At 40.1% G+C, this 23,001-nt stretch overlaps 1 protein-coding gene across 3 annotated transcripts in view; it reads right to left on the bottom strand.

The window, feature by feature from the left end:
* The window catches only part of LOC105910689 (coagulation factor XIII B chain-like), a 56,047-nt gene extending 34,292 nt beyond the window's left edge, over positions 1-21,755 (bottom strand). For all 3 annotated transcript variants that reach the window (XM_031575458.2, XM_031575459.2, XM_042708859.1), the window contains exons 1-11: positions 21,621-21,755; positions 21,324-21,494; positions 21,040-21,145; positions 10,033-10,109; positions 9,469-9,651; positions 8,921-9,088; positions 8,617-8,808; positions 8,326-8,496; positions 7,693-7,878; positions 3,494-3,664; positions 3,209-3,391 (exon numbers count right to left, since the gene is read on the bottom strand). In XM_031575458.2, the coding sequence (XP_031431318.1) occupies positions 3,209-3,391; positions 3,494-3,664; positions 7,693-7,878; positions 8,326-8,496; positions 8,617-8,808; positions 8,921-9,088; positions 9,469-9,651; positions 10,033-10,109; positions 21,040-21,145; positions 21,324-21,494; positions 21,621-21,684 (1,672 nt within the window). In that variant the 5' untranslated portion in view covers positions 21,685-21,755. The remainder of the gene's footprint in view (positions 1-3,208; positions 3,392-3,493; positions 3,665-7,692; positions 7,879-8,325; positions 8,497-8,616; positions 8,809-8,920; positions 9,089-9,468; positions 9,652-10,032; positions 10,110-21,039; positions 21,146-21,323; positions 21,495-21,620) is intronic.
* Between the last annotated feature and the right edge of the window lie 1,246 nt (positions 21,756-23,001).

Genomic DNA, 23,001 nt, shown 5'->3' with positions numbered 1-23,001 from the left:
GGGCAGCAGGTGTTCTGTCTGCTGGCAAACAGATCCACCTGGGCCCTGTAAAAACGCAGCCAAATCTGCTCTATCACCTGAGGGTGTTGACACCAATCTGCTGCCTGAGGGTCACCCCTCGATAACAGGTCCCCCCCTTAGTTGAGGTGGCCTGGAATATGAACTGCTCTGAGGGAACGGATGTGAACCGCTGCCCACAGGAGCAAGCGGTTCGCCCAGTGGTGCAATGACGGAGAGCGCACTCCGCCTTGGCGGTTTATATACGCCAATGCCGAAGTGTTGTCCGTCCTTACCAACACATGCCGACCACTTAATCTGGGTAGAAAGTGCCGCAGTGCTAGGACGACCGTTCGCAGTGCTAATACATTTATATGTGACACGGCCTCTGCTACAGACCAGCGGCCGTTCACGCATTCCCCCTCGCAGACCGCTCCACACCCTTTCATGGAGGCGTCTGTGGTTACCACTACGCGGTGCGTCACTATGCCCATGGGGCCTGACGCCGCGAGGAACCTCGGGGTTCTCCAGACTGCCAGGACTTTCCTGCATCTGGGGGTCACCGTTATTCTGCGGTGTCTGTCCTTGGATGAACTGAGTCTCAAGGAGAGATACCACATTTGAAAAGGCCGCATGCGCAACATCCCCAGAGGGAGAACGATCGCGGCCGATGCCATCATGCCCAGCAGCCGTTGGCAGCACAGTGACGAGACTGACTGTCCCAGCCAGAACTGATGCACGCATGATCTGATGGCATTTATTCGGCCTTGGGACAGCCTGACCTCCATGGAGGTGGAGTCTAGAACCATGCCTCAGAAATGTGTGGTCTGGCCTGGGCGCAGAACGCTTTTTTCCTTGTTTATTACAAAGCCCAGTCGTTGCAGGTGTGCCACCACTAGATGGCAGTCTTGCACAGCTACTGCCCTTGAGCGAGAGCAAAGGAGCCAATCGTCCAAATAATTGACTAAGCGTAAACCTCGCTGTCGTTACGGGGCGATGGCTGCTTCCACGCACTTTGTGAAAACCCTCTGTGCCAAAGCCAGGCCGAACGGGAGTGCGTGGAACTGGTATGTTATTCCTCAGAACGCAAACCTCAGTAATCTCCGATGTCTGGGGTGGATCGGTACATGGAAGTACGCATCTTTTAGGTCTATCGTGATGAACCAATCGTTTGGTCTTATGAACTGCACTAGCCGGCGGGGGGTCAGCGACACCCTACCCATCAGATAGGCATTCCATCAAGTTCTTTGCTAAATCACGCAACCAAAACTAACGTCAGAGCTAAAATATAGGTCTGTTATATTATAATATAACAACAGTTATAATAACAGGAAATATATTGGAACACACCGATCTCTCAGTTGGCGTTTCTACTCAGCTCCAACAATATTTCAGTTGGTGTTGTACCAATGAACTTTCAGTTGGTGTTTCCACCCAACCCCAACAATATCTTTCAATATTTGTATATATTTCTGTCAAGTGTGTTGTGCCATAGACTGATTGTTTGGGACTTTGTCGGTGTGTTGTGGACAATTTTGTTATGTTTGAATTGTGTTACTTCCGTTATGAACTGAACACTGGGCTGCAGCCATTTGCTGCCTACCTAATTGCCAATTGCACCACAAGGCCACTGGATGCTGCTTTGGACGCAGCCGAGGGCGGTGCATGGACTGGTTGCGAGGTTGGCTGCTCAACGCTCTCCAGCTGCCATGCAAAGGGAGGTGCTTTCTTCCATCACATCTAGTTTGTCACTGGATCTCTCCGCTTAATGGTGTGTGGGCTGCTCTCAGTGTTCGTTTGTGTGTATTGTGTCCCTCTGTAGTTGGAAATCCTTTGAGGGGGGAGGAGCTGCGCGTCAACAGAGTGCTACTGGGGAGTGTTCCTGGTGGACGGGGCCTGCGCAGAACCGTCTTCGCACTTGAGCGTGACAACGCGATTGCCTGACACACTTGCAGGTAGCGACTTGACAACTCGCCTATGCGTTTGAGTCAGGTGGTTGATTATAACTGCCTCTGTCATGGATTTTAGAACTGGTCAGGTACAGACTTTTCTGTGAAATCTATCTTGGTGGGGCGGCGTTTAAGTATTGCATACTGATCATACCTTTTGGAGGAAGGCGTGTATCTTGCTGTTGTGTGGACATTGTGTGGGGGGCTCTCATGTTAGACATGGTTGGCCATTAGTGGGGCTTATGCCTATCTCCTAGTGGGGTTCTTTATACAGCGGTTATGTGCCTAAAGTCCTGTCTCCTTGTGGAATAAATAAACATTTATATAACCATTTCTGATTCTGTGTGTTGTCCGTGACCTGGGAAGATCTGGTTCCTGTGACCTGTGCGTTGTTCCTTGGCAAAACATCTCCAATTAGTATTTTATATTATTTACGTTAATTCTTATTCTTGCACTGTTAATCACCCTGCATTTGTACTACCTACACTGGCACAGCTCATTTCACTGCTGTGTTGTTGTTATGCTTGTATGCATTGGTGTGTCTGTATGTGTCGTATAAGCTACTGGATGCCCACATTTCTCTCAGCAAGTGTCAGTCCGTCCATCGTGATTTTAATTGAATCATATTTCACTAATTTACCCATCTAAATACTTCACTTAGAGCACTGATAATAAGCATGTTTGTCTTGGTAGCTGGCCGTGTCCTGGGATGCCTATAGTGGGAATCGCATGTGAGCGATGTCTGCTGACACACCCCATGATGGGTAAGGGGTAAAGGGAGTTTAGAGCTACTAGTGAAAAGGAGGAGAATGGGGAGGAGGTGGAATTCTTTACTATGCTGGAACACATGATGTGGTGGACAGGAGACGAAGTTCTAAATCTCCCAGAAAGCGGAATTTGGTGAGCGACCGCTGTGCATCATCCCTATGGGCTCCTTCCCAACTTTGTTTAGAAAAAGATTGTTTTGTTTTCACGGTGATGTTGTTATTGTTCAGTAGTCAGCTTTATTGTTTAGATTTTGCTTATATTTTTCACTTTTCAATCTCTCTATTAATAAATGGCAATATTGGTATTACTTTTTTTACTTTTCTCCATTTTACACATATGCATTGGTCTGCTGATGCTTTCAGTGTGGACACAAGGAAATAAGTTTTATATAATTTTTATATAAAGACTTATAAGTCTTTCATAATTGTGGGTTTACAAAGATAAAAGTGGGTATGTAAGACCTGGAAATGTGGTAATTGAGCTTATATACTTACCAATGCATGTCGGGGGATCAGTCCACCTTCCTGAATTGCAGGTAATCGTATCTTCGCCATTCATTTTATGAGACTGATGACATGCATATGTTACTTTAGCCTCATTCCTGTAGATCTTTTCGTATGAAGGGACAATGATTCCTTTTTCAACATCTGGTGGAGCATTACACAAACCACTTTCTCCTGGTTGGGGAAACAATTTTTCATCTTAAAGGCAGACCAACCAACAGATAAGTGACGTCACAATGAAATCAATATACAATCTTACTGAAAGAAACAAATTACGTTTGCAATCTGGTTTCTCCCATTGTCCGTTGTCACACTTAATTCTTCCAGAATCTGATGTGTAACCAGGTTCACATTTAAACTCTTGAAACTGTCCATCTGAATAGTTTTCCTTCACATGCGGATAAATGACATTATCAGCAGCACGTGGGGCAGCACATTGATTTTCAGCTGGAAATGACGATGAAAAACACGAAAAGAGAAAAGAGATTTCTATCTAATTCATCATGTTCATAAAATTCTTCATATGGGGTAACTCATTTACTGAAGGCTCTACACTCAAATCACAAAACCACAGAAAACAAATGCACAACACACCTCTTTTAAACACTACATTCAAAAGTAGGATATATCATAGAGACATTGAATTGGTACAAAAGTGGTACCAAATACATTCATACTATAATCTGCAACAAACTGCATGTCAAGCTTAAAAAACAAACAAACAAACAAACACTTTCATCTTTGTTAGGCTAATTGCTTTTGCAGCTTCAGTGTTATTCTGCAGTATTCTGGTTTGTTACAGTACAATTTACATCTAAATTGTATTCATTTTACGGAAGGTAAGCTGCAAAGAAATAGGCAGTGACTGCAGAAAGGTTGGTCTTACTACTTCTGAAAAAGAGGTTATGCATGTCATTACTGTTTGTTTGTTTGTTTGTCTGTCAGCAGGATTACACAGAAACTACTTGGTCGATTTTCATGAAATTTGTTGGAGGGATGTAGCATGGGCCAAGGATGAACCCATTAAATAGCTATGCCAGTGAAGACGCTCAGCGGCAGCCATATTGGATTGTTGTATTTTGAATTACTGATGCTGGAACATGGCCATCTGAAGAGAAGTTAGATTCAGTGAACAAAATGGCTGTAACGCAACAAAACGGCTGTCCGCAATGAAGGCAGGCAGCCTTTTTTTAAAACAATACCGAAAGAGATTGGCCACCATTAGGAACAGTCTGTATTGTTGGCCTAAGCGGAGATATTGGTGGAAGATCTAGAAAGGCCAGTAAAGTTGTGTGAGGAAGAGGCAGGACAAAGCCCCATTAGGCATAACCAATTCTGATTGGATGAAAAAGGCTGTGACAGACAGGAAGAGGAAGGAGGAGCCATATCTCTATGAAAGAGATTACCGCTTCTTCCTGGTTGCCAGTAGGTGATCGTAGGAGATACTCCATAGAACACCTCAGTAGTAGTTAACTGCTCTGAAATAAAGTGTTCAGTATCTTCCCCTTGGAAAGTTATTGCCTTGGAAAGTTATTTGGGAAGTTTTCATCTCCTTGACAGTATGAACTGTGACTTCTAAAAAAAACAGTGGCCAGTTGTGGTAATAGTTTGTATTTGTCCCACTCTGCACTTTAGATGTGGAGCTGGCATCGATGTTTTGGCTGTATTGGTAGTTGGATGTTAGGTCTACAGCCTTATTTAAATGTATTGCTTTGTTTTGGAGTTTGAGATGCAGAATTCCAGAACTTAATAGATCTTTTGGAAATACCTGCAAATCATTTTAAATATTTCTAACCATTACTGTGGTAGTAAGTGTTACTAAACTATACTATATCAAAAAACATAAAATTTGACAGAGAAGCCACGAGAGAAATAGCATTATGTTAAATTAAATTAAATTTCCAAGCTTATCTGTGGTAGTCAAAAAGCCCCAAAATAGGTCGCACCTGTTCTATTTGATATCCATTATAAAACAAGCCTGTTTATAAGTATGGTTCCTTTGCTGTAGTTTCTTTATGGTGTTGGAGAGGTTAATTTTCTTATTTATTTGACATCCGAGGTCCTTGACGCCATTGGCATTGGCCTTGGTGGAGGTCTGCGAGGGCCCTTTTAGTTTCAGTGTTGTTTTAGTTAACAGTTCTTTGAAATAATGCTCATTGAACATTGTATCCCTTAACTACCCCTTCCGTGTTTGGCTTTTGCTCTGGCATGTATCACAAACGGCGGCAACAGCAATTAAAGTTCTTTCATTGTTAAAATGATATGTTGATATGATATGAGCGTATCCATATATGAGCATATATGAAAGCATTTTATAGCTGTTGTTATACTGTTGTAGATGGAGGCTACAGGTTAGTACATGCCTACTTATGTGCTGGGACGCAGCTATGATTGCGTCTGCCATTAACTGCTGGAAACATGGACGTTTTAGGTGATTTATTTGTCACATCCAACCATATACAAGTACAACAGCAGAGGAATGGGGTGTCAACAAAGGAAAGAATGACAAAGGGTCATAGAGACACTATGTACATAATACAAATAGGTACAAATAAAATAAGCAAGAAATATATAGAATAATTAAGAAAGGTGGCTAGTTGTAAACATTCATAATTATCAGTGGGTTTTTCAGTGTTTATGGTTTAGATGGCCTGAGGGAAGAAAGAAGCTCTTTCTCAGCCGTGGAGGCCATGATATAGCTAACTTTTTGATCAAGGCAGAGCTGTTTTGCCTCATTATACGTTTTGCTTTCCAATATTTTTCTTTTCAGTATGTTTTCCTTAGTTTTTTTTCCTTTTGCGGTTGTGTGGCCACTTGGCGCCTCCATTGGGGGGCTTTTTGCATCTGGTAAATTCAACTTTTTTTCCTTTGAATCTTTTTGGGTTATTGTATTTTTTGTTGTTGTTTTGCTTTTGTTTTGTTAATGTCCAGGTTATTTGTTATTAGAAGTTATTGATTGGGCAATGCTCTAGCTTCTGCTAGCTCTATTCAGGAAAATCTCCTTTTCCCCCTGGCACTCGGCTTTCAAGGACTGGCTTGTCACCTTGCTTACATTTTTGGCGTCATAACAAACATGAATTTTTACAAGAAAATCCAAATGTGATTGCGTCGCAGCAGCAGTCGGCCGATGCAAATAGGTGGATGCGAACACTTTGCTCTACGAGAGAAAGGTTTGACTCCCCTACCACCTGTTGGATGAGCAATTAATATAATCTAACAAGGCACAGGGCTTCACAGCACAATAACTGCACAACGGATATTATTTAAGCAACACATTCATTTTATGAAGGAATGAGGGCTATCTGTTGTTGTATTCCTGTCGATTTTGTTAAACTCAAGCTATGTGTATGCACGTGTGTATTCTGTAGATAGATAAAAATGATAGCAATATTATTACAGGGGAACAGTGCGCTACCTGAATTGAGTTGACATTTGAGCTGACTTACATTACTGTATTGCAAATTCAAAACTGTTTTGGGCTTAAAGCCATAATTAAATAGTTTATAATTTTACCCTATATGCAAGAAAACATGAAGTGTGATTATTTAGCAGTAGTAGAGTATCACTAACGGTAACTCTAGGGATCAGATATGGGAATGAAATTGGTGCAGAGGAACTACAGTGCGAAGATTTATGTTGAGGAAACGATACCAGAACACACAGATCTATACAGACATTTTCATCATTGCATTACATTACATTAGTCAGCATCTCCTCTGCAGGGAAACTGCGCCAGTTAAACAAATCCTAATTGTATCCTAACCTTATTATATTATAAGATTATCAGCCCTTGCATGCTATTTCATCCATAACAAATTATGTAAAGTTAGCCCTCTCTACGTGACACTTAGGCATTTACTAGTTCACTGACAAGCATATATACGCATCTTTCCCGCTACAAGCCACATTAGGAAATATTTCATGTAAGTAAGCCCTATTTTATACTGTAATGTCTGCTGCCTGCTGCAGTAGTGCTTATTACAAGCACGTTTATTTTTCATAGCCTAGTTAGTAGACAAATATGTAGGCTAACCTCATTAATTATCATGATTCATAATGCAAGTATGTAGCCTATATTGATCAATAGGCAAGTGGAGCCAGGCTATATTTTGACACCAGATAATGCATTACTTATTATTCAAGCAGAACTAATTATTCATATGAAGACTTAAGTATTGTTGCATAATAATAATAATTATAATAATAATAATAATAAATAAATTTATTCTCTACACTCACCGTAAGGTAAAATGTCAACACATTGATAATAAGTTCTAATTTAACAATATCCAAACCCATAAAAAAAACTGAAAGAACAGTGAAAGTTTTCTATTCATTCGCAAATTTGTACTACTTACCACAGCTAGCTACCTCATTTATCTTCTGTACCATTTTCCTACTTTGGAGATGGAAGAAAAGATAACAAACCCTTTCCCAACACACACACACACACACACACACAGAGATACACTCACCAATACACTTAGGTGTGGAAGACCATGAGCCTTTAGTGCAGATGCTTTTCTGCCACCATCCCTCATTATTTAATTTGAAACCCCTCTTGCATGAAAACACCACGGTATCCTTGTAAGGCATGTAATCCTTGTTAGGTTTTATGAACCCATTTTTAATGACAGGTTGGAAACAATCTTCTTTTCTGACTGAAAGCAAAGACACATTTTTCTATTACATTACATGGAGATGCATCAACTGGATGCACAAACATTCAGAGTCCACATATTGAGAGGGCTTGCTGATCAGGGTCGTAATCAAGCTCACAGTGCTAATAAATTAGGGCACCATTTTTGTACACTGACTGAGAGTCACAAATTATTTCCGCACGGGGGATATCTGGTGCAGCACGTGTGATCTCTGAATACAGGTGCAGTAACTGTGAGCCTGGGCCAATGGATCAGGTTCAAATTCTGTACTTGTTGTATAAACAAGATTCCATAGGGCCATGTGTCTTATGGTCACATCTGACCCTCCTAATAAGAGCTACTATTTGAAAGGCCTCACTGACATCACTGTAATTATCAGAGGTAAATATGCCATTTGACTTTCTATGGACAAAACACAAACAAAGAAAGACAGCAGAATTGACATACTGCAACGAGGTTTGGGCTTCCAGCCTTCAAGTTGACACGTAGCATCTTCTGCAGGTCGCTTATAGTTTGAATTACAACTATACGGTAAAGTTTCCTTGTATTTATATGAGAATATCCGGGGCCAATACGGAATATTCACATCACTGCTGCGAGGCCTAGAGCAAAAGATTTCTGGAGCAAAATGGAAAATTTGAGTTAGTGATCACTTGCAGATTTTTATGCTGTTAGGTGAAATATGAATGGCAGTGAAGTTGGAACATGTTAGGGCCATGGCCTTTACACATTTGTTACCTTGACAATCAGGTGTATCTGACCACTCTCCATCTAATCCACAGTGGAAAGAATCTCTCTCTTTGAATGTAGAGGTCCGATATCCTTCCTCACAATGGATATCAACCATATCTTTAGGTTTGAAAATATTTTTGCCTGCAGGTAGTCTTGTTGTTCCAGTGGAAACCTGGTGTGGTAGCATGCATGTGTTCTCTGCAAACCAAGCATACAAGTAACAACAGAATAGTGAGTAGATGCTACTGGCAGACAGAAAAACAGTACTCTGTAGCAAACACATCTGTCCGGCTTTCAAAGACCTCTTCACCTTCACATTCTGGTTTTGGATTCCAACCTAATTTGGAGCATTTGGTTCGTCCTACACGGGCTTGGTATCCTTCATCACAGGTGTATCTGAGGACATCATCCCACTTGTACACTGGTTGGGCGTTTGTAACTTTTCCATTTGGCATGGCAGGTGTTTCACATTGTATCTCTGAGAATACATGAAATCTTTTGTGAAACAGTGGAAATGACAGTTTTGCAAAAGTTTCCATCATTCGAATACAAACAGTTAAGCTTCAGCTGTTCTAGTCCCTGTCTAAAATTAAAATACCGGTATCATAATTTAATAAAAACTATACATATAACTTAAAGCATGACTGACACATGTTTGCATTAACATATAAGCTCTAACAATTTAAAGAAATGCATCTATTTAATGCAATTTGCACCTTGATATGATTGACATTTTTCTATGACAAACAAATTAGTCTTTAGGTCAACCAAGTAGGATCCGAATTGGGTTTAGAAAACTAATTTAGTTTGCGTCATGGTTTCTTGTAGTTTCAATGAAAACATCCAAAGAAAATGTACCTTTACATGTTGGAATAAGATCACTCCATTTTCCTTCAGAAGTACAGTATATTTCGTCCTTTCCATTTAACTGCATGTCCTGTGACTGGCACTCAAAATGGATGACATCTCCATAGCTCCCGTCTTCAACATTGCCTGATGCCCTGACATTAGGAGCCACTTGTATCACTGGACATTTTACCACTGAAATGTCAAACAAGATTAAGAATAGTAATTTGTACGATATGTGCATGCTTTAAACCAGCTCTTTATCAATATGTGTTCCTCATTCAGTTTCTCATGCTCTTTTCTGTTGTCCAAGTCAGTCTTTAATCTGCTTCTTTGGTATATAGATCTCAGCCAATCAGGCAGGATTTATGTATGTGGATTATTTCCCCACCTTGTGGTCTGAGCATTCTGCTTTTATGATTAGTACTCTGCTATGATACATTAAGCATTTCTGATAAGAGATATCAAATAAAGGAGATACAATCTGTGGTCAAATGTAAGAGAGCAGACCCTACCTTCTGACTGCTTAGGGAAAAGATTAGGGAACATTTATTGTTCAGAATTACTGTACCACACCTTCACAGACAGGAATATCATTGTCCCAACCACTGTTCACACAGCTCCGCTCACTGTTCCTGCTCATCATACGGTAGCTATGAAGCAAATATTGGACAAGTATAAGTATGAAATGTTTATTTTTGTAGGTAAGTCCTTTGTATATATTGCACTGGACATGACGAACACAGAATGTAGTAAAATATAAGGATAATTAATTAAGAGGTGAGGACGAGATTACAGACTTTCTGTAGAGGTCAGAAACACTGTCAATGGATAGAATCTACACAGAATACACTGAACAAAATTGATTTGATTCAACTCTCCACTGTTTTACTTAATATCCTACATTGCATCTGTAGATGGTATCTTCAGTGGAAATTGTGGTATTCAAGTAATTGAATTGACATGGGCCATAGCAAATTAAATATTGAAGGTGAAGGCAGAATCTTTTTTTTGGGGGGGGGGGGGGGGGGCACAAAAGTGAGCGCGCACTACAGCCCGTCACAGCCTACTTTAGCCCACAGCTGAACTGAAGGCAGTCTTAGGTTAGACCACCACACAGTGCAAGTGTAATACACTCAATATTCAAGCTAGTTCAGTGTTCCGTTCTTTGTTTTCACTGGAATTCGTAGTAAAACAAAGAATACAGCCCCGCCCCATATCTATAGCTCAACAGTCATCATAGCTTACTAGCAGGTGGGAAGGTTGCTGGAACTGTATGGTTGAAATTTTGGACAACCAGTGTAAAGGCAGACCGCCCTCCTTATAGCGCCACATAATAAAGATTTGATTTGCCACGATGTGCAGGGAAGAAACACATTAGTCTACCTACAAGACGTATCCCAGAATTGAAAAGGAGTATTTGTTCTTGGTGGCTGGTATGTCAGAGCCAGAGCTACCTGACGGCATTCGCTGGTCAAAAGCTCACCAGCTGCAGGCAGACAGAACATTTCTTCTCCCCAAGGTAATGTACAGTAGGCTACTGTATAATGTAATTTTGCGCTGCAGTATGGCTCCCCCAAGCTGTTGTATAAGTACAGTGCATGAAATGCCCTGTATAGTTATTCCTATGTGGCTTCTTATTCTTGTTACCGATTTCTGCGCTTAATTCAGCTCAAACCGCTTAACACAGTAACTTTGTCGCTTAGGTCTTGTAAAGGACACTTCAGCTATGTATTTTTCATTTTTCTAAACTTTATACTTTTTAAGATATTAAAGAAAAACTAGAAAATGCATTTCCTGAAGGAAATACAAGTGCATGAAATGCAAAAGTTAAGAAAAGAAGAAGAAAAGAAAGAAGAGTGGAAGAAGGAAAGAAGAGTGAAAGAAGGAAAGAAGAAAGGAAAGAAGAAAAGAAAGAAGAATTGAAAGAAGAGTAGAAGAAGTAAAGAAGGAAAGAAGAAAAGAAAGAAGAGTGAAAGAAGGAAAGAAGAAAGGAAAGAAGAGTGAAAGAAGGAAAGAAGAGTGGAAGAAGGAAAGAAGAAAAGAAAGAAGGAAAGAGTGGAAGAAGGAAAGAAGAAAGGAAAGAAGAGTGGAAGAAGGAAAGAAGAGTGGTACAAGGAAAAAAAGAAAGGAAAGAAGACTGCAAGAAAGAAAGAAGAAAAGAAAGGAGAGTGAACAAGAGTGGCTCTGCAAGACCGTAAAGAGAGAGTGAAGAGGGAAAATATTGAAAGAAGGAGAGAAAATGGAGTGAAGCAGAGAGATGGGGTTTGAGAGAAAGTAGAGTGAGAGGGATAGAGAGAAAGATGGAGAGAAAAAAAAAGTAGAGTATGGAAGGTGTCTCTTATTATTTCTAGTCATACAGTTGAATGGAGAGGGACAGAAGGTGGGTTTCCATTCAGCCCGTTCTGTGAAAGAAATATGCTATATAATTATTATCATGATGTGTTTGTAGTTTGATATTAGTCTCAGAGGTTCCTTTGTTCTGATGAGAGGAATTCTATCTGTGAGAACAGAGATGTTAAACTCAGACCTGTCATTTGATGTTTAGGGTAGGACTGAATTAGGAGACCATGTGTTTATGTGAACTCATTCTGGACTGTTGTGTTAAAGTCTGGGTTTGGGGGTCTTAGGTAAACATTCTTATCTTTGGAACCCAGGACGGGATGGTACAAGATGGGAGTGTCATGTCTTTGTTCTGTGATATTGTCTCTGCATAAAGTCTGTTACATGGTACCAGAGAAGGCAGTGATGGGTTGAACAGCGTTCTGAAACCACTGCGCTCCTCTCGTAGGAGTGTAGGTTGAAGAAGCGGTCTGACGCCATTCACTCCTCTTCGCCAGAGTAAAAGTCAATTATTTATTATATTCTTGGTTGTGTGAGTCTTAATTCTGAGGATAATTACAGTCCTTAAAAGGGTGAAATAAATCCCTAACACGTTCACATTAGCTATGCGCATTCGCGGTGATTCGCACAAACCAAATGCGCATCAGCGACCGTTTCCAATCACCTAAGTCCTTAGTCTAATTTGGAGGAAGAGTTTTGTGTAGGCTATAATGTAAGCCCTCCTCTCCGCAGTCAGAATTATCAATGCTGTAGCTATTGAGCTATTTACTTTAATAGCTGCTAGAAGGAGAAGGCGTAGAATGATTTTACATATTTTACGCACTCAGATAGCAGCGAATTCCATACCCACACAAACCTCCGTACATCTGGGAACGAGCGCGGTCTAGAGAGTTTTTTAATTTGGTAATAGGCCCACTTCACTGATCAGCTGTGGGTCGAAAACTTCAGGCTAACCAGGTCAGGATTCGAAGAATTGTGCCAACTGATAGGCCCTGCTGTGTCGCCTGCAAGTGTTTGCTGCCGAAAGCCTGTCCCCACAGATGAGCGCATTGCTATAGCGCTTTATAAACTCGCAACATGTGCAGAATACCGTGTTGTGGGAGAAACTTTTGGCGTAAGCAAGACTACTGGCCATAGATGTGTGTATGCAGTATGCTTTGCCATCCGTGAACAAGCCAAACAACATACAAAGTTACCCGACCTTGGCGAGGTGCAAGAGATTGCTGACCGCAACAACTCTTCAAGCCCTTGTTGATGATAAATTGATATTTAGAGATCTCTGTGTTGGAACACCAGGTAGCGCGCACGATGCTGTGTTCATCTCCTCCTGAATTTTCAAGTAGGCTAAATGTTTTTGAACCATAATTTGATATGATAGTAGTAATAATAATAATAATGATAGCTTAATAATAAAGGTAGGCTACAGTTAAACAATATCCCTTTAAAGTTTGCACGTAAATCAAGTTAATCGGTTAGCCTACAATAAACTAGGTGTCCATGGGCAATGAGGGGAAACAACACACAGAAACCAAAGATATATTATACTAGTATATAACAGCAACTGCATATGCTGCATGAGGTGTGGTGTATTAGCTGGCAGTCTGAGAAGCACTAGAGCAGGGGTTCTCAAACTTTTGCAAGCTGGGCCCTCCCAAAGCTGGTTAGGGGTAGTTTGGGCCCCCCCATCCGTCCCCACCCCCCACCGCCCGCGGCCCGCCACCACCGCCCTCAACTACACCACCATATATAGATAGATAGATAGATAGATAGTATATTATTATTGATAGGCCTGACATGTCAAAGTTAGGCTATTGTTATTGTTAGGCCCATACACAGAGATGGGCAAAAATACATCAAAATTTATTTTGATACAAAATACAAAATACCCCTCAAATAAATGTATTCAAATAAAATACAAAATACTGGTGCCAGAAAATGTAACAAAATACAATACATGTATTTTGTATTTAAAATATAGGAAATACTTTTTCTGGATTTTCCGTTTTCTCACAGTTTGGTATAGCAGAGCATTCAGTTTTGGGCTATATAATGTACACATAGCTCTGGGAACCCCACAAAAAGGAAAAACAGTCACATAATATCAGTGTAACTAAGCAAAGCTATTGATTGATTATGTATATATATATTTTTGCAGGCAGCAGCTGTGTGACTCTCATGTTTTCACAAAACAGGGCTCTCAATGCAATCTCTATGGCTTCCGGGAGGGCTCGCCCCACCGTGCTTTCGTCATACGTAAATGCGTATAAGGACGTCATACGGCTTTGATCAAGTCACAGGCCGTGTCTATTACCGCGCACTTGCACACTTCAAACACTGACTTTCAGTGCTTAGGGCGTTCACACTGACAGAACCATCAGAATTCAGGGCACTGAAAGTACCCGTATGGCGCACTGCAAACGGTCAAAAAATGCAGTGTGAAACGATGGACACTACTCGCCCTAAACGGGCGCCATCTTGGCTACGTAGCGGAAGAGGAAGAGCTTTTGGCAGCTTTTCAGTTTGGAAAGTTGGCTTCGCAAATCACTTCAACCATTATTGCTAGTTACAATAACTGTGTTATCTGATAGTACAGTGTCTATTTCTCGGTAACCTTTGAAAAATCTAAGCGAGAAAACGCCAAAAGATGTACATTTACATACAAAACACGGATGTCAGCGGAGTTCGGTCCGCCATCTTTGTTTAAAATTTCCAGTTGGCCGGAGGAAGCTGGAGCACAGATTTATGGGTAAAAGGCTTGCACACTTGCGTCTCTCAGTGTTCCATTTGAGACAACACTAATCAGCGACAGAACGCATTACAGATGTAAGTGCTTAGTGTGCACTACGCACTGTATTGCAGTGTACTTCGAAAACCGGCGGTAATAGCCACGGCCACATTCTGTCAAGATGGCTAGCGTTCAGTGCAACAACTCGATTCGCTCTTTGATAGAACCAACTTTAAGTCGGAGTACTAATGAAGATAAATTGACAAGGATCAAGACAGCTATCTAACTTTTCGAACACAGCCCTGTTTTGTGAAAAAAATGGATTTAACATGAGAGTCAATGAGAGAGATCTGGGGCAATTTCCATTTCGCCCCAAAAAGGGGCGGGGTCATTTGAAGTACCACTTTTGCCTGACTGTTGCCTGATTCGACAATGACATTCAGAGGCAGATCAGACAGTCTAGTGGTAGAATCCGACAGAAAAATAATCTCCTTCTGCCTTAACAATGGAGAAAGTATTTTGAGTATTTTAAATACGAAATTACTCCACTCTAAAGTATTTAGTTACAAATTACGTTAGATTTTTTATCGGCCCTATCAAATACAAATTACAAAATACTCGAAGCAGTTGAAATACGTATTTCAAATACAAGTAATTGAAATACTGCCCATTTCTGCCCATACAGACAATTATTATAACTATTTATTATTATTATTATTGTTATTATTATTATCAGTAATAGTAGGCCTATTAGTAGGCTATTCATTATTATTACCATCATTATGTTATTATTATTATTATAATTAATGATTATCGACCAATTATTATTATTGTATTATTATTATTATAATAATAATAATAAGTGTTATTATTGCTATCATTAGGATACTGTTAATATTATGGGCCTCGTGATCAATGTGAGACATGAGCCTGCTTTGCACTGCAAAGGTCCTCAAATCTTTGACAAACATATCCTCAGGTCATCCTCGATCTGTGCGCCGTTGCGGTATTTCGTTTTGAGCGCAGTCAGTCTTGAAAAGCTTGTCTCGCACAAAAATGTCGACGCGAAAAGGAGGAGCATTTTTAAGGCTATGTCGCAAAGCTGATCATAGAATGACGAAAGAGGGGAGATGCTTAAGTCTACTGTCACTCTTCAGCTGCTCTTTCATGTCTATTGACAGGTTCCCGAACTCAGGCGAATGAACGGTAGTCCTCTTTGAAATAGGACCCAAACTGATTTCTGATATTCGGCGTGATACAGTGTCATTTGACATAGGTATTGCGCTGAATTTAGCTCCTATTATTATTCTACACGTCTTGCCTGGCCGCCAAAATCAGTGTTTCGACAATTGTATGGGGTTTGCCAAGCTTAGCAATTCTATGAGCAACTACATAAGATGCCTCCAGACACTGCTTGGAGACAGTGCTATGCTTGGACATGGTGGTTCGTTGTTGCTGGAGGCCATCACGTTTATGTTTAAAGAAGTCCACAGGCTTCTCTTTCTGACTTTTACGAATCAGAAGCTTGTCCATGTTGTGTTTGTTTGCTGATCCAGTGTGTGTGAAGTTAATAAAGTTCTAATTTCAACGTCGTGTTCTTGTATGTGTGGTTGTGAACGACTTGCACACGAATAATGGATAAGGCTGTGCTAGGCAATGATTCCTAACAAAACGAACTGTACACAATGTAGACAGGGACAGCACAAAATAGTATTCAAGTGCTGTTGTTTTATTTGTTGCAACACGGTGGATGATCAAAAAATTTAAAGATAGGTGTTGAGGAGGAAAGGGCCAGCTGTAGTTGGAAGAAGGTAGCTAGCTAGGCTAGCTCTCGGGGCTACGAACTTTTTTTTAAAGATTGTGGAGCAAATTACTCCTTAGAATAGGCTACGAATAGACCTACTGCAAGTGCAGTAAGGTATTACTAAGGAAGGAGTGAGTCTTTAAAAATACTGTTTATAAAGCAATGAATATCTGAATGATAGAGGAAACAAGAGAAATTGAACAAACTCTGCAGAGTGTCGTCTCAGGGTGAGCACTTACCATGCCTGCGTTTTTTTTAATACTTGGAAGCTTAGGTGCAAATGATAAGACTCCGTTTTGATTGGTGGATCAGGAGCAAAACAGTATTTGATTTGTTTGGGTCAGTCCAGCCCCTTGCATTTCGCCACTGAGGGAGCTTTCACTAACCAGTGACAGGTCGGCGGTCGTTTTTTTTTCTCCGTCTGTGACATCGCGCCCCCCCTGGAGAGTGTTCCCCAACTTTGAGAACCACTGCACTAGAGGAACATCACATTCGGGGCAGCCAGCAGCACGGTTGTCTCTCACTGCAACAGGACGTAGTCTACAGTCCAACTCCGAACATAAACATAAACACAAATTACGCGAATCGCTCGAATAAACTGTTTCCATCTACGTTGAGCGCATTAACTAAATTCGAATAGCTAGTTAAACCACCTCCCTCTGGCGAATCAAATTTCTATGCCCATTGGGCAAGTTAATGCCCCTCACATGCGTTTCCAACCAGGATTAAATATTCGCATAGAGAAAATGCGCATTAAAACATGGGATGGAAACCCACCTATTGTGACATCAGAATAGGGTAATTAAACTGGCTTGCACCTGTGCATCACTGACACCTGCGCCAAGGTTCCCAAGCTCCTCTTCTCTTTGTCCCTCTCCTTTCAACTCTATAACTAGGAATATTAAGAGACACCTTCCATACTCTACTTTTTTATCTCCATCTCTCCATCTTTATCTTTATCTAACTTTCGCTCACACTCCATCTCTCTGCTTCACTCCATTTTTCTCTCCTTCTTTCAATATTTTCCCTATTCACTCTCTCTTTATCTCTTTATCCATATTTACTCCTGTTCACTCTTCTATCCTTTCTTCTTTCAATTACTCTGTCCATCAATTCCTACACTTTTTTCAACCTTTGTGTCAGCCTTCTTTGACTTTACAGTCCTCTATCTTCCCTCACACTCCATCTCTCTGCTTCACTCAATTTTCTCTCCTTCTTTCAATATTTTCCCTCTTAACTCTGTATTTATCTCATTATCCATAGCCACTCCTGTTCACTCTTCTTTCCTTTCTTCTTTCAATTACTCTGTCCATCAATTCCTACTCTTTTTTCAACTTTTTTGTCAGCCTTCTTTGACTTTGCAGGCCTCTACCCTCCCTCACACTCCATATCTCTGCTTCACTCCATTTACTCTCCTTCTTTCAATATTTTCTTTCAATATTTTCCATTCCATTTCCTTTACTTCCTCCATGCCATGTCTATATCTTCCACGTTATCCATCGATCATTTTAAATCTTCCTCCAGTCCATTCTTTTTCCTATTTTAGCTCATTCCCTCTCTCTCTCCAACTTCCATCCACGTGTTTTTCTTCTATCCCTCTCCAACTCATCTCTCTACTTCAGTCCATTTTCTCTCCTTCTTTCAAACCTTTCCCTCTTCACTCTCTCTTTACTGTCTTTATCCATAACCACTCTTGTTCACTCTTCTTTCCTTCTTTCTTCTTCCTTTTTTAACTTTTGCATTTCATGCACTGGTATTTCCTTCAGGAAATGCATATTCCGGTTATTAATTACTGTTTGGAATGCGTTGAGGAACTTGTGTGTGGTTTAATCCAGAATTTACGTTAATAGTCAGCCTCTCCACTCAATCTGTAACTGTATCCTGATGTCACCTTTACTACGCCCCTTTAACTAATGGACGAAAGACACTGAGTCACACATAACTTTCTGTCCCATTGCCCGGGGTTTTTCTCCTCTCCTGCACTCTGGAGAGTGCATGCTCGTCTCTTAGCCGCTCAGAAGAGCAGGCCCTCGCTCTCACCTTCAATGCAACAAAAACAGCAATGACTGCCTAAGATTTCTAGTTGGCCAGGAACGCACCGCCAACCTTGAGAAAGCAAGTTTAGCTCGAGCAGCAAACAGAAAACCTGCTAGCTAACTCTGCGATAGGAGCAAGCCAAGCAAGTAATCACAAAGACAACCGGGAAATCACCAAATGAAACAAACGGAGCAATCGAGTCCTCCAATCTACACGGCGCAGCAACAGCGATATCACAGCTATGGCCTCCTTCATCCAAGGACACTCTCCTGTTTGCCTCATCAAAACATTGATTATTGGGCATTTAGCTATCCTAGAATAGTCACTACCTGGCTAAGCATAAGACTGTTTTACCTTTGCCATTTGTACATGTATTTGATTTGTTGTGTTCACTGAACGTGCCTCTTGGGAAATCTTTTTCACATAGTGTGAGAAGCTGAACATTTCCCTTCTCACTGTTACGAAAATGTCGGACTGTTTGCTTGCTTTACCGCGAATGCGGGAGTAAGAGATTCCATTAATTCTCACCCACACGCACGCAGCCACATATACACAGCGTCTTCCCGGTGATTGCATTATATATGATATATATATATATTATTGGTGCTGTTGACAGTATTACTTGTTACTTGTTGACAGTATTACTATTTGTGCAACTCCACATTTATTCGGCGCCTGCTCACAAGGTAAAGTACCGACATTATTCTGGTGCCCATGTGAGGCTAGTACCCATTGTACCAACAAAGGTAACCTTAAAACTCATATAAAAAAACCCTGATCTGTAAGTTGTTGATATTTGTACACACACACACAGACCAAACCTGAAATGACAAGGTTAGAAATAATGATTGATGCTTAAAATAATTTTGTGCTTGAAATGCTAATTTCATGAATGAATCCTAATGGTTAAGCTCTGCCTAAAAGGCCAACAATCCGGAGTATCTTCAATATTGATGATAAGTCAAGAGTTTTGTGGGTACTATTTAATAAAGCTGACAGTTGAGGCAGTTGTTATTCAAACTCGAAATTCTAATGTTTTCATCCTCCTGCACAGTTGTGCACTTGGGCCTGCCACATCTCTTTCTATCATTCCACATCTCTTTCTATCATTAGATCCCTTAAAAGGACCATATCCCTGTGGAGGGATGTTTAGTTTTTTGTTCTTGTTGTTAATATGTCTTTAAAGCTCCGCGAATTTTTGTCCTAGAGTCATAAAAAGAACACGCACAGAAACCTTTAATCTTTTTCATATATGCCACTTGTTTTTAGTTAGAGGAAATATACAAAAACATCAAGGCATGTCAGACTCCCTAAAAAAGTCAAACAGGCCTCAGTCCCTAGAGTGTTAAAGCCCATTTACTCTGTTTGGTGAATGGATGTAGTGCACGCCTATGTAAGATACAGTACCTTCAGTTTCTTGGAAATGTCTTACATGCAATAGCTTTCATTTCTGAAAGCATTAATAGACTGACGAGTTTCTGAAGTAAGCTATTTCTTCATAATAATTAGTGCTGTCAAACAATTAAAATATTTAAATCGCGATTAATCGCATTTATGTCATAGTTAACTCAAAATTATTCGCACATTTTTATCTATTCTAAATGTCCATTAATTTATTAATTTTTTCCATCATTTTATTTTTATTTGAATGCCCTTATCAACATAGTGCATTGGCTTGCTTTATGCAAATATTTTATTTTATTGAAAACCAACATTGCCAAACAGGGCGGTACAAAATAAAATTATAAAGTGCACATTTCAGGTAAACAAGGACTCAGCCTATAGTGCAGTTAAACCATGGCTTAATATTTAATTTTTTTCAAGTTTGCTGGGAACATAGCAGTCAGGCCTCTTATTTCAGAAACAATGAACCGTAACAGTTAGGTTACCAATAAAAGGTAAGCCTGCTACTTCTTTGCTTTCAGCCAGCTACCTGTTGACATTTTCAGACAACAGTGAAGCTCGCTTCTTTTGCACAACACAACTTTTAAAAGTAAACTTTCCATTCAGAAGCTTTTTATCATCCATTTCGCCGTATCGCGGGTACCATTCACTCAACCCGTAACGTTAGCCTACTACACAGTTTGCGAGGCCAAAAAGAACGTTAATCTCAAAAAATAATAATAATAAATACATTTAAAAAAATTGCGTTAATCTCGCGATAAAAAAATGTACGCGTTAAAATGGGTTTGCGTTAACGCCGTTAATAACGCGTTTAACTGACAGCACTAATAATAATACATCATCAAATCCTCAAATGCTGATGCGACAGATGTAAACAGATGTATGGCTTTCTTTCAACAGCCAGTGAAAATACACCCCTCCCTTACATGCTCCTGAAACAACTTGTTGATTGGCCGGAATTGTTCATGTCTCAGTCTGATCACTACGGGCCCTATTAACACGACAAATAGCTGTTTTATGCTTATGTAGATATCCCATTCAAATAATAATAGTTATTTACAACATCAACAATCAAAAAGGCAAAATTTGGCAGTTGTTCCAAACTTTTGACTGATAGGGTACATAATTATAATATAATATATATAATAATAATAATATATAAAAAAAAATTAATATGAGGATCCAGGGTGTTACTGCTGTGTAAAGAAGTAAGTAAGGAGCAGGTAAAAGTATATGATGAACTCTTTACTAGTGAAGAAATAACCCTTACCCAGTTTTGCATGTGTACTGAACTATAGATCCGAATACAAAGTCGTCCCCTGTGGCCAAATTAAAATCTCCATTTGGTGTATCTCCTGGGTGACCACATGGCTTTTCTGAAAATGAAAATATATTACAATAAAGAGGGAACAATAAAGATTTGGTTATATAAAAGGCTAAAATTCCATTTGACCGAAGCAGTGTGATCATTCATCATAACTTGCTCTTATGTCATATCACAGGATGATATCCTCATCAACATAAAATCTTAAGTTTCAGAAATTCAACACTCACTCTGACAGAGTCCTCTTCTCAATTCCCATTTACCACCTCGGCAAGTAGCCCGGTGTAATCCAGTATAGCCAATCACACAAGGCAGCCTTACTGCCTTGCCATCATCATAGCTGGAGTCAAGACGTGATAAGTCCACATTATCTGGTCTTTTAAGTGTGCTTTTTTCACAGCCTACACAAAGTACAAAGGTTTTACCTTTAAATTTGAGCTGAGCTTACTGATCTAAATTGTAATGTGTATTATAAGCAAACATTAAGCTCAAGTAACAAAAAATAAATTTGATGGCAATGTACTTACTTTGACTTTTTCCTGAGGTGAAAAAGCACACAAACAGGCCAAAGGATAGAAGCACAGCTTGCATTTTAGATTCCAGTCCAGCCAAATGATCCTGCAGACCTCTCCCTCTCCTGGTGTGACAGCGAGATTTAGCCGTGGATTCTGAGTTAATAATTCACTGCTTGTCTCGAGCTGATGTATCAGATTAGAAGAAGACTAGAAAAGTCACCAGAATGTGTAACCAAAACAGCTGGAAAAGCAGTTGCCTAAATGCTACAAGGTGAACAGAATATGCTTTAAGGGCCCATAAATGGGAGTCATACACCCTTGTGACACCTTTATAGTATGTTACAGTAGAGAACATAACATTTCGATGTTTTTTTTAGAAAGAGAAATGTATTTAAAATTAATGTATTCATAAGCAACTCGATATGGCATTATTGCCAAATTAATTTGTATTGCATATGGTCAAGTGAAGGACAGATAAACACACCTGTTTTCCCCACAAGCCATCCAGACTATGCACTATATTGCTTTGTGGACCACCACTTGAAAAAGTATAATATAAAAACTTTTACAGTACGACAAGTATATTGCCAAAAGGCACCATTTACCATGCTAGCAAGCTTTTATCAGTGCCATCTGTGCTGTTATTAGTTAATAGTTCAGCAAGGTTTTTGCATGCCTTTCAGGTAGTTAGCTCTCTAGTTTTAGACTATAAATATCTACTGCTACTTCAGTTATAATATGAAAACAACCTTTAGAGTTAGGGGGGCCTTGTGTGGTTGTATGAGTGGGTGAGTGCGTGAGAGGCTCTTGCCCTAAAAGCTGTAGGCTTGTTGATAGACTTTGCAGTAAGTCAGTAAGTCATAAACAAACAAAGATAAACAAAAGAAATGGGGCAACTAGTGCTAGTAATGGATTTATTTCTGTTGTAAGCAGAAGGTATGCAGAGTGTGTGTGTGTGTGGGGGGGGGGGGGGGTGGGTAAATCAGTTCATGGAGTGAGGCCTGGCCACGGCCTGAACTGCATTTCCCAAAAGTGAGAGACTGCTTTTCCCAAAAGAGAAAGACAATTATCAAAATGATCTCTATCATTTAACAATTGTAGTTGTTCAACAACGCTAGCTTGAAATACACCCCAGATTAGTAATTAATTTGTCAAAACCAACTCCTTCATTGTCAGATGCTCCTAACACTACAGAATAAAATGGAAATCCTCTTTTTATGTCATCTCTTTCCAGGAAATCAACTAAAACTGAAGAAAAACTCTTCATAAGATTGGCCTAGCTATATCAATAAAGTCATATACTGCCGTTACTAATGACATGGCCGTTAATATGTTTGATTTAACAGTTTCATGCACCATTATTTGTAATTGTCATGATAGTTCTCACAATGTT

The sequence above is a fragment of the Clupea harengus genome, chromosome 10 (genome assembly GCF_900700415.2).
Source record: "Clupea harengus chromosome 10, Ch_v2.0.2, whole genome shotgun sequence".
NCBI lineage: Eukaryota > Metazoa > Chordata > Actinopteri > Clupeiformes > Clupeidae > Clupea > Clupea harengus.
This window is presented reverse-complemented; position numbering and strand designations above follow the sequence as displayed.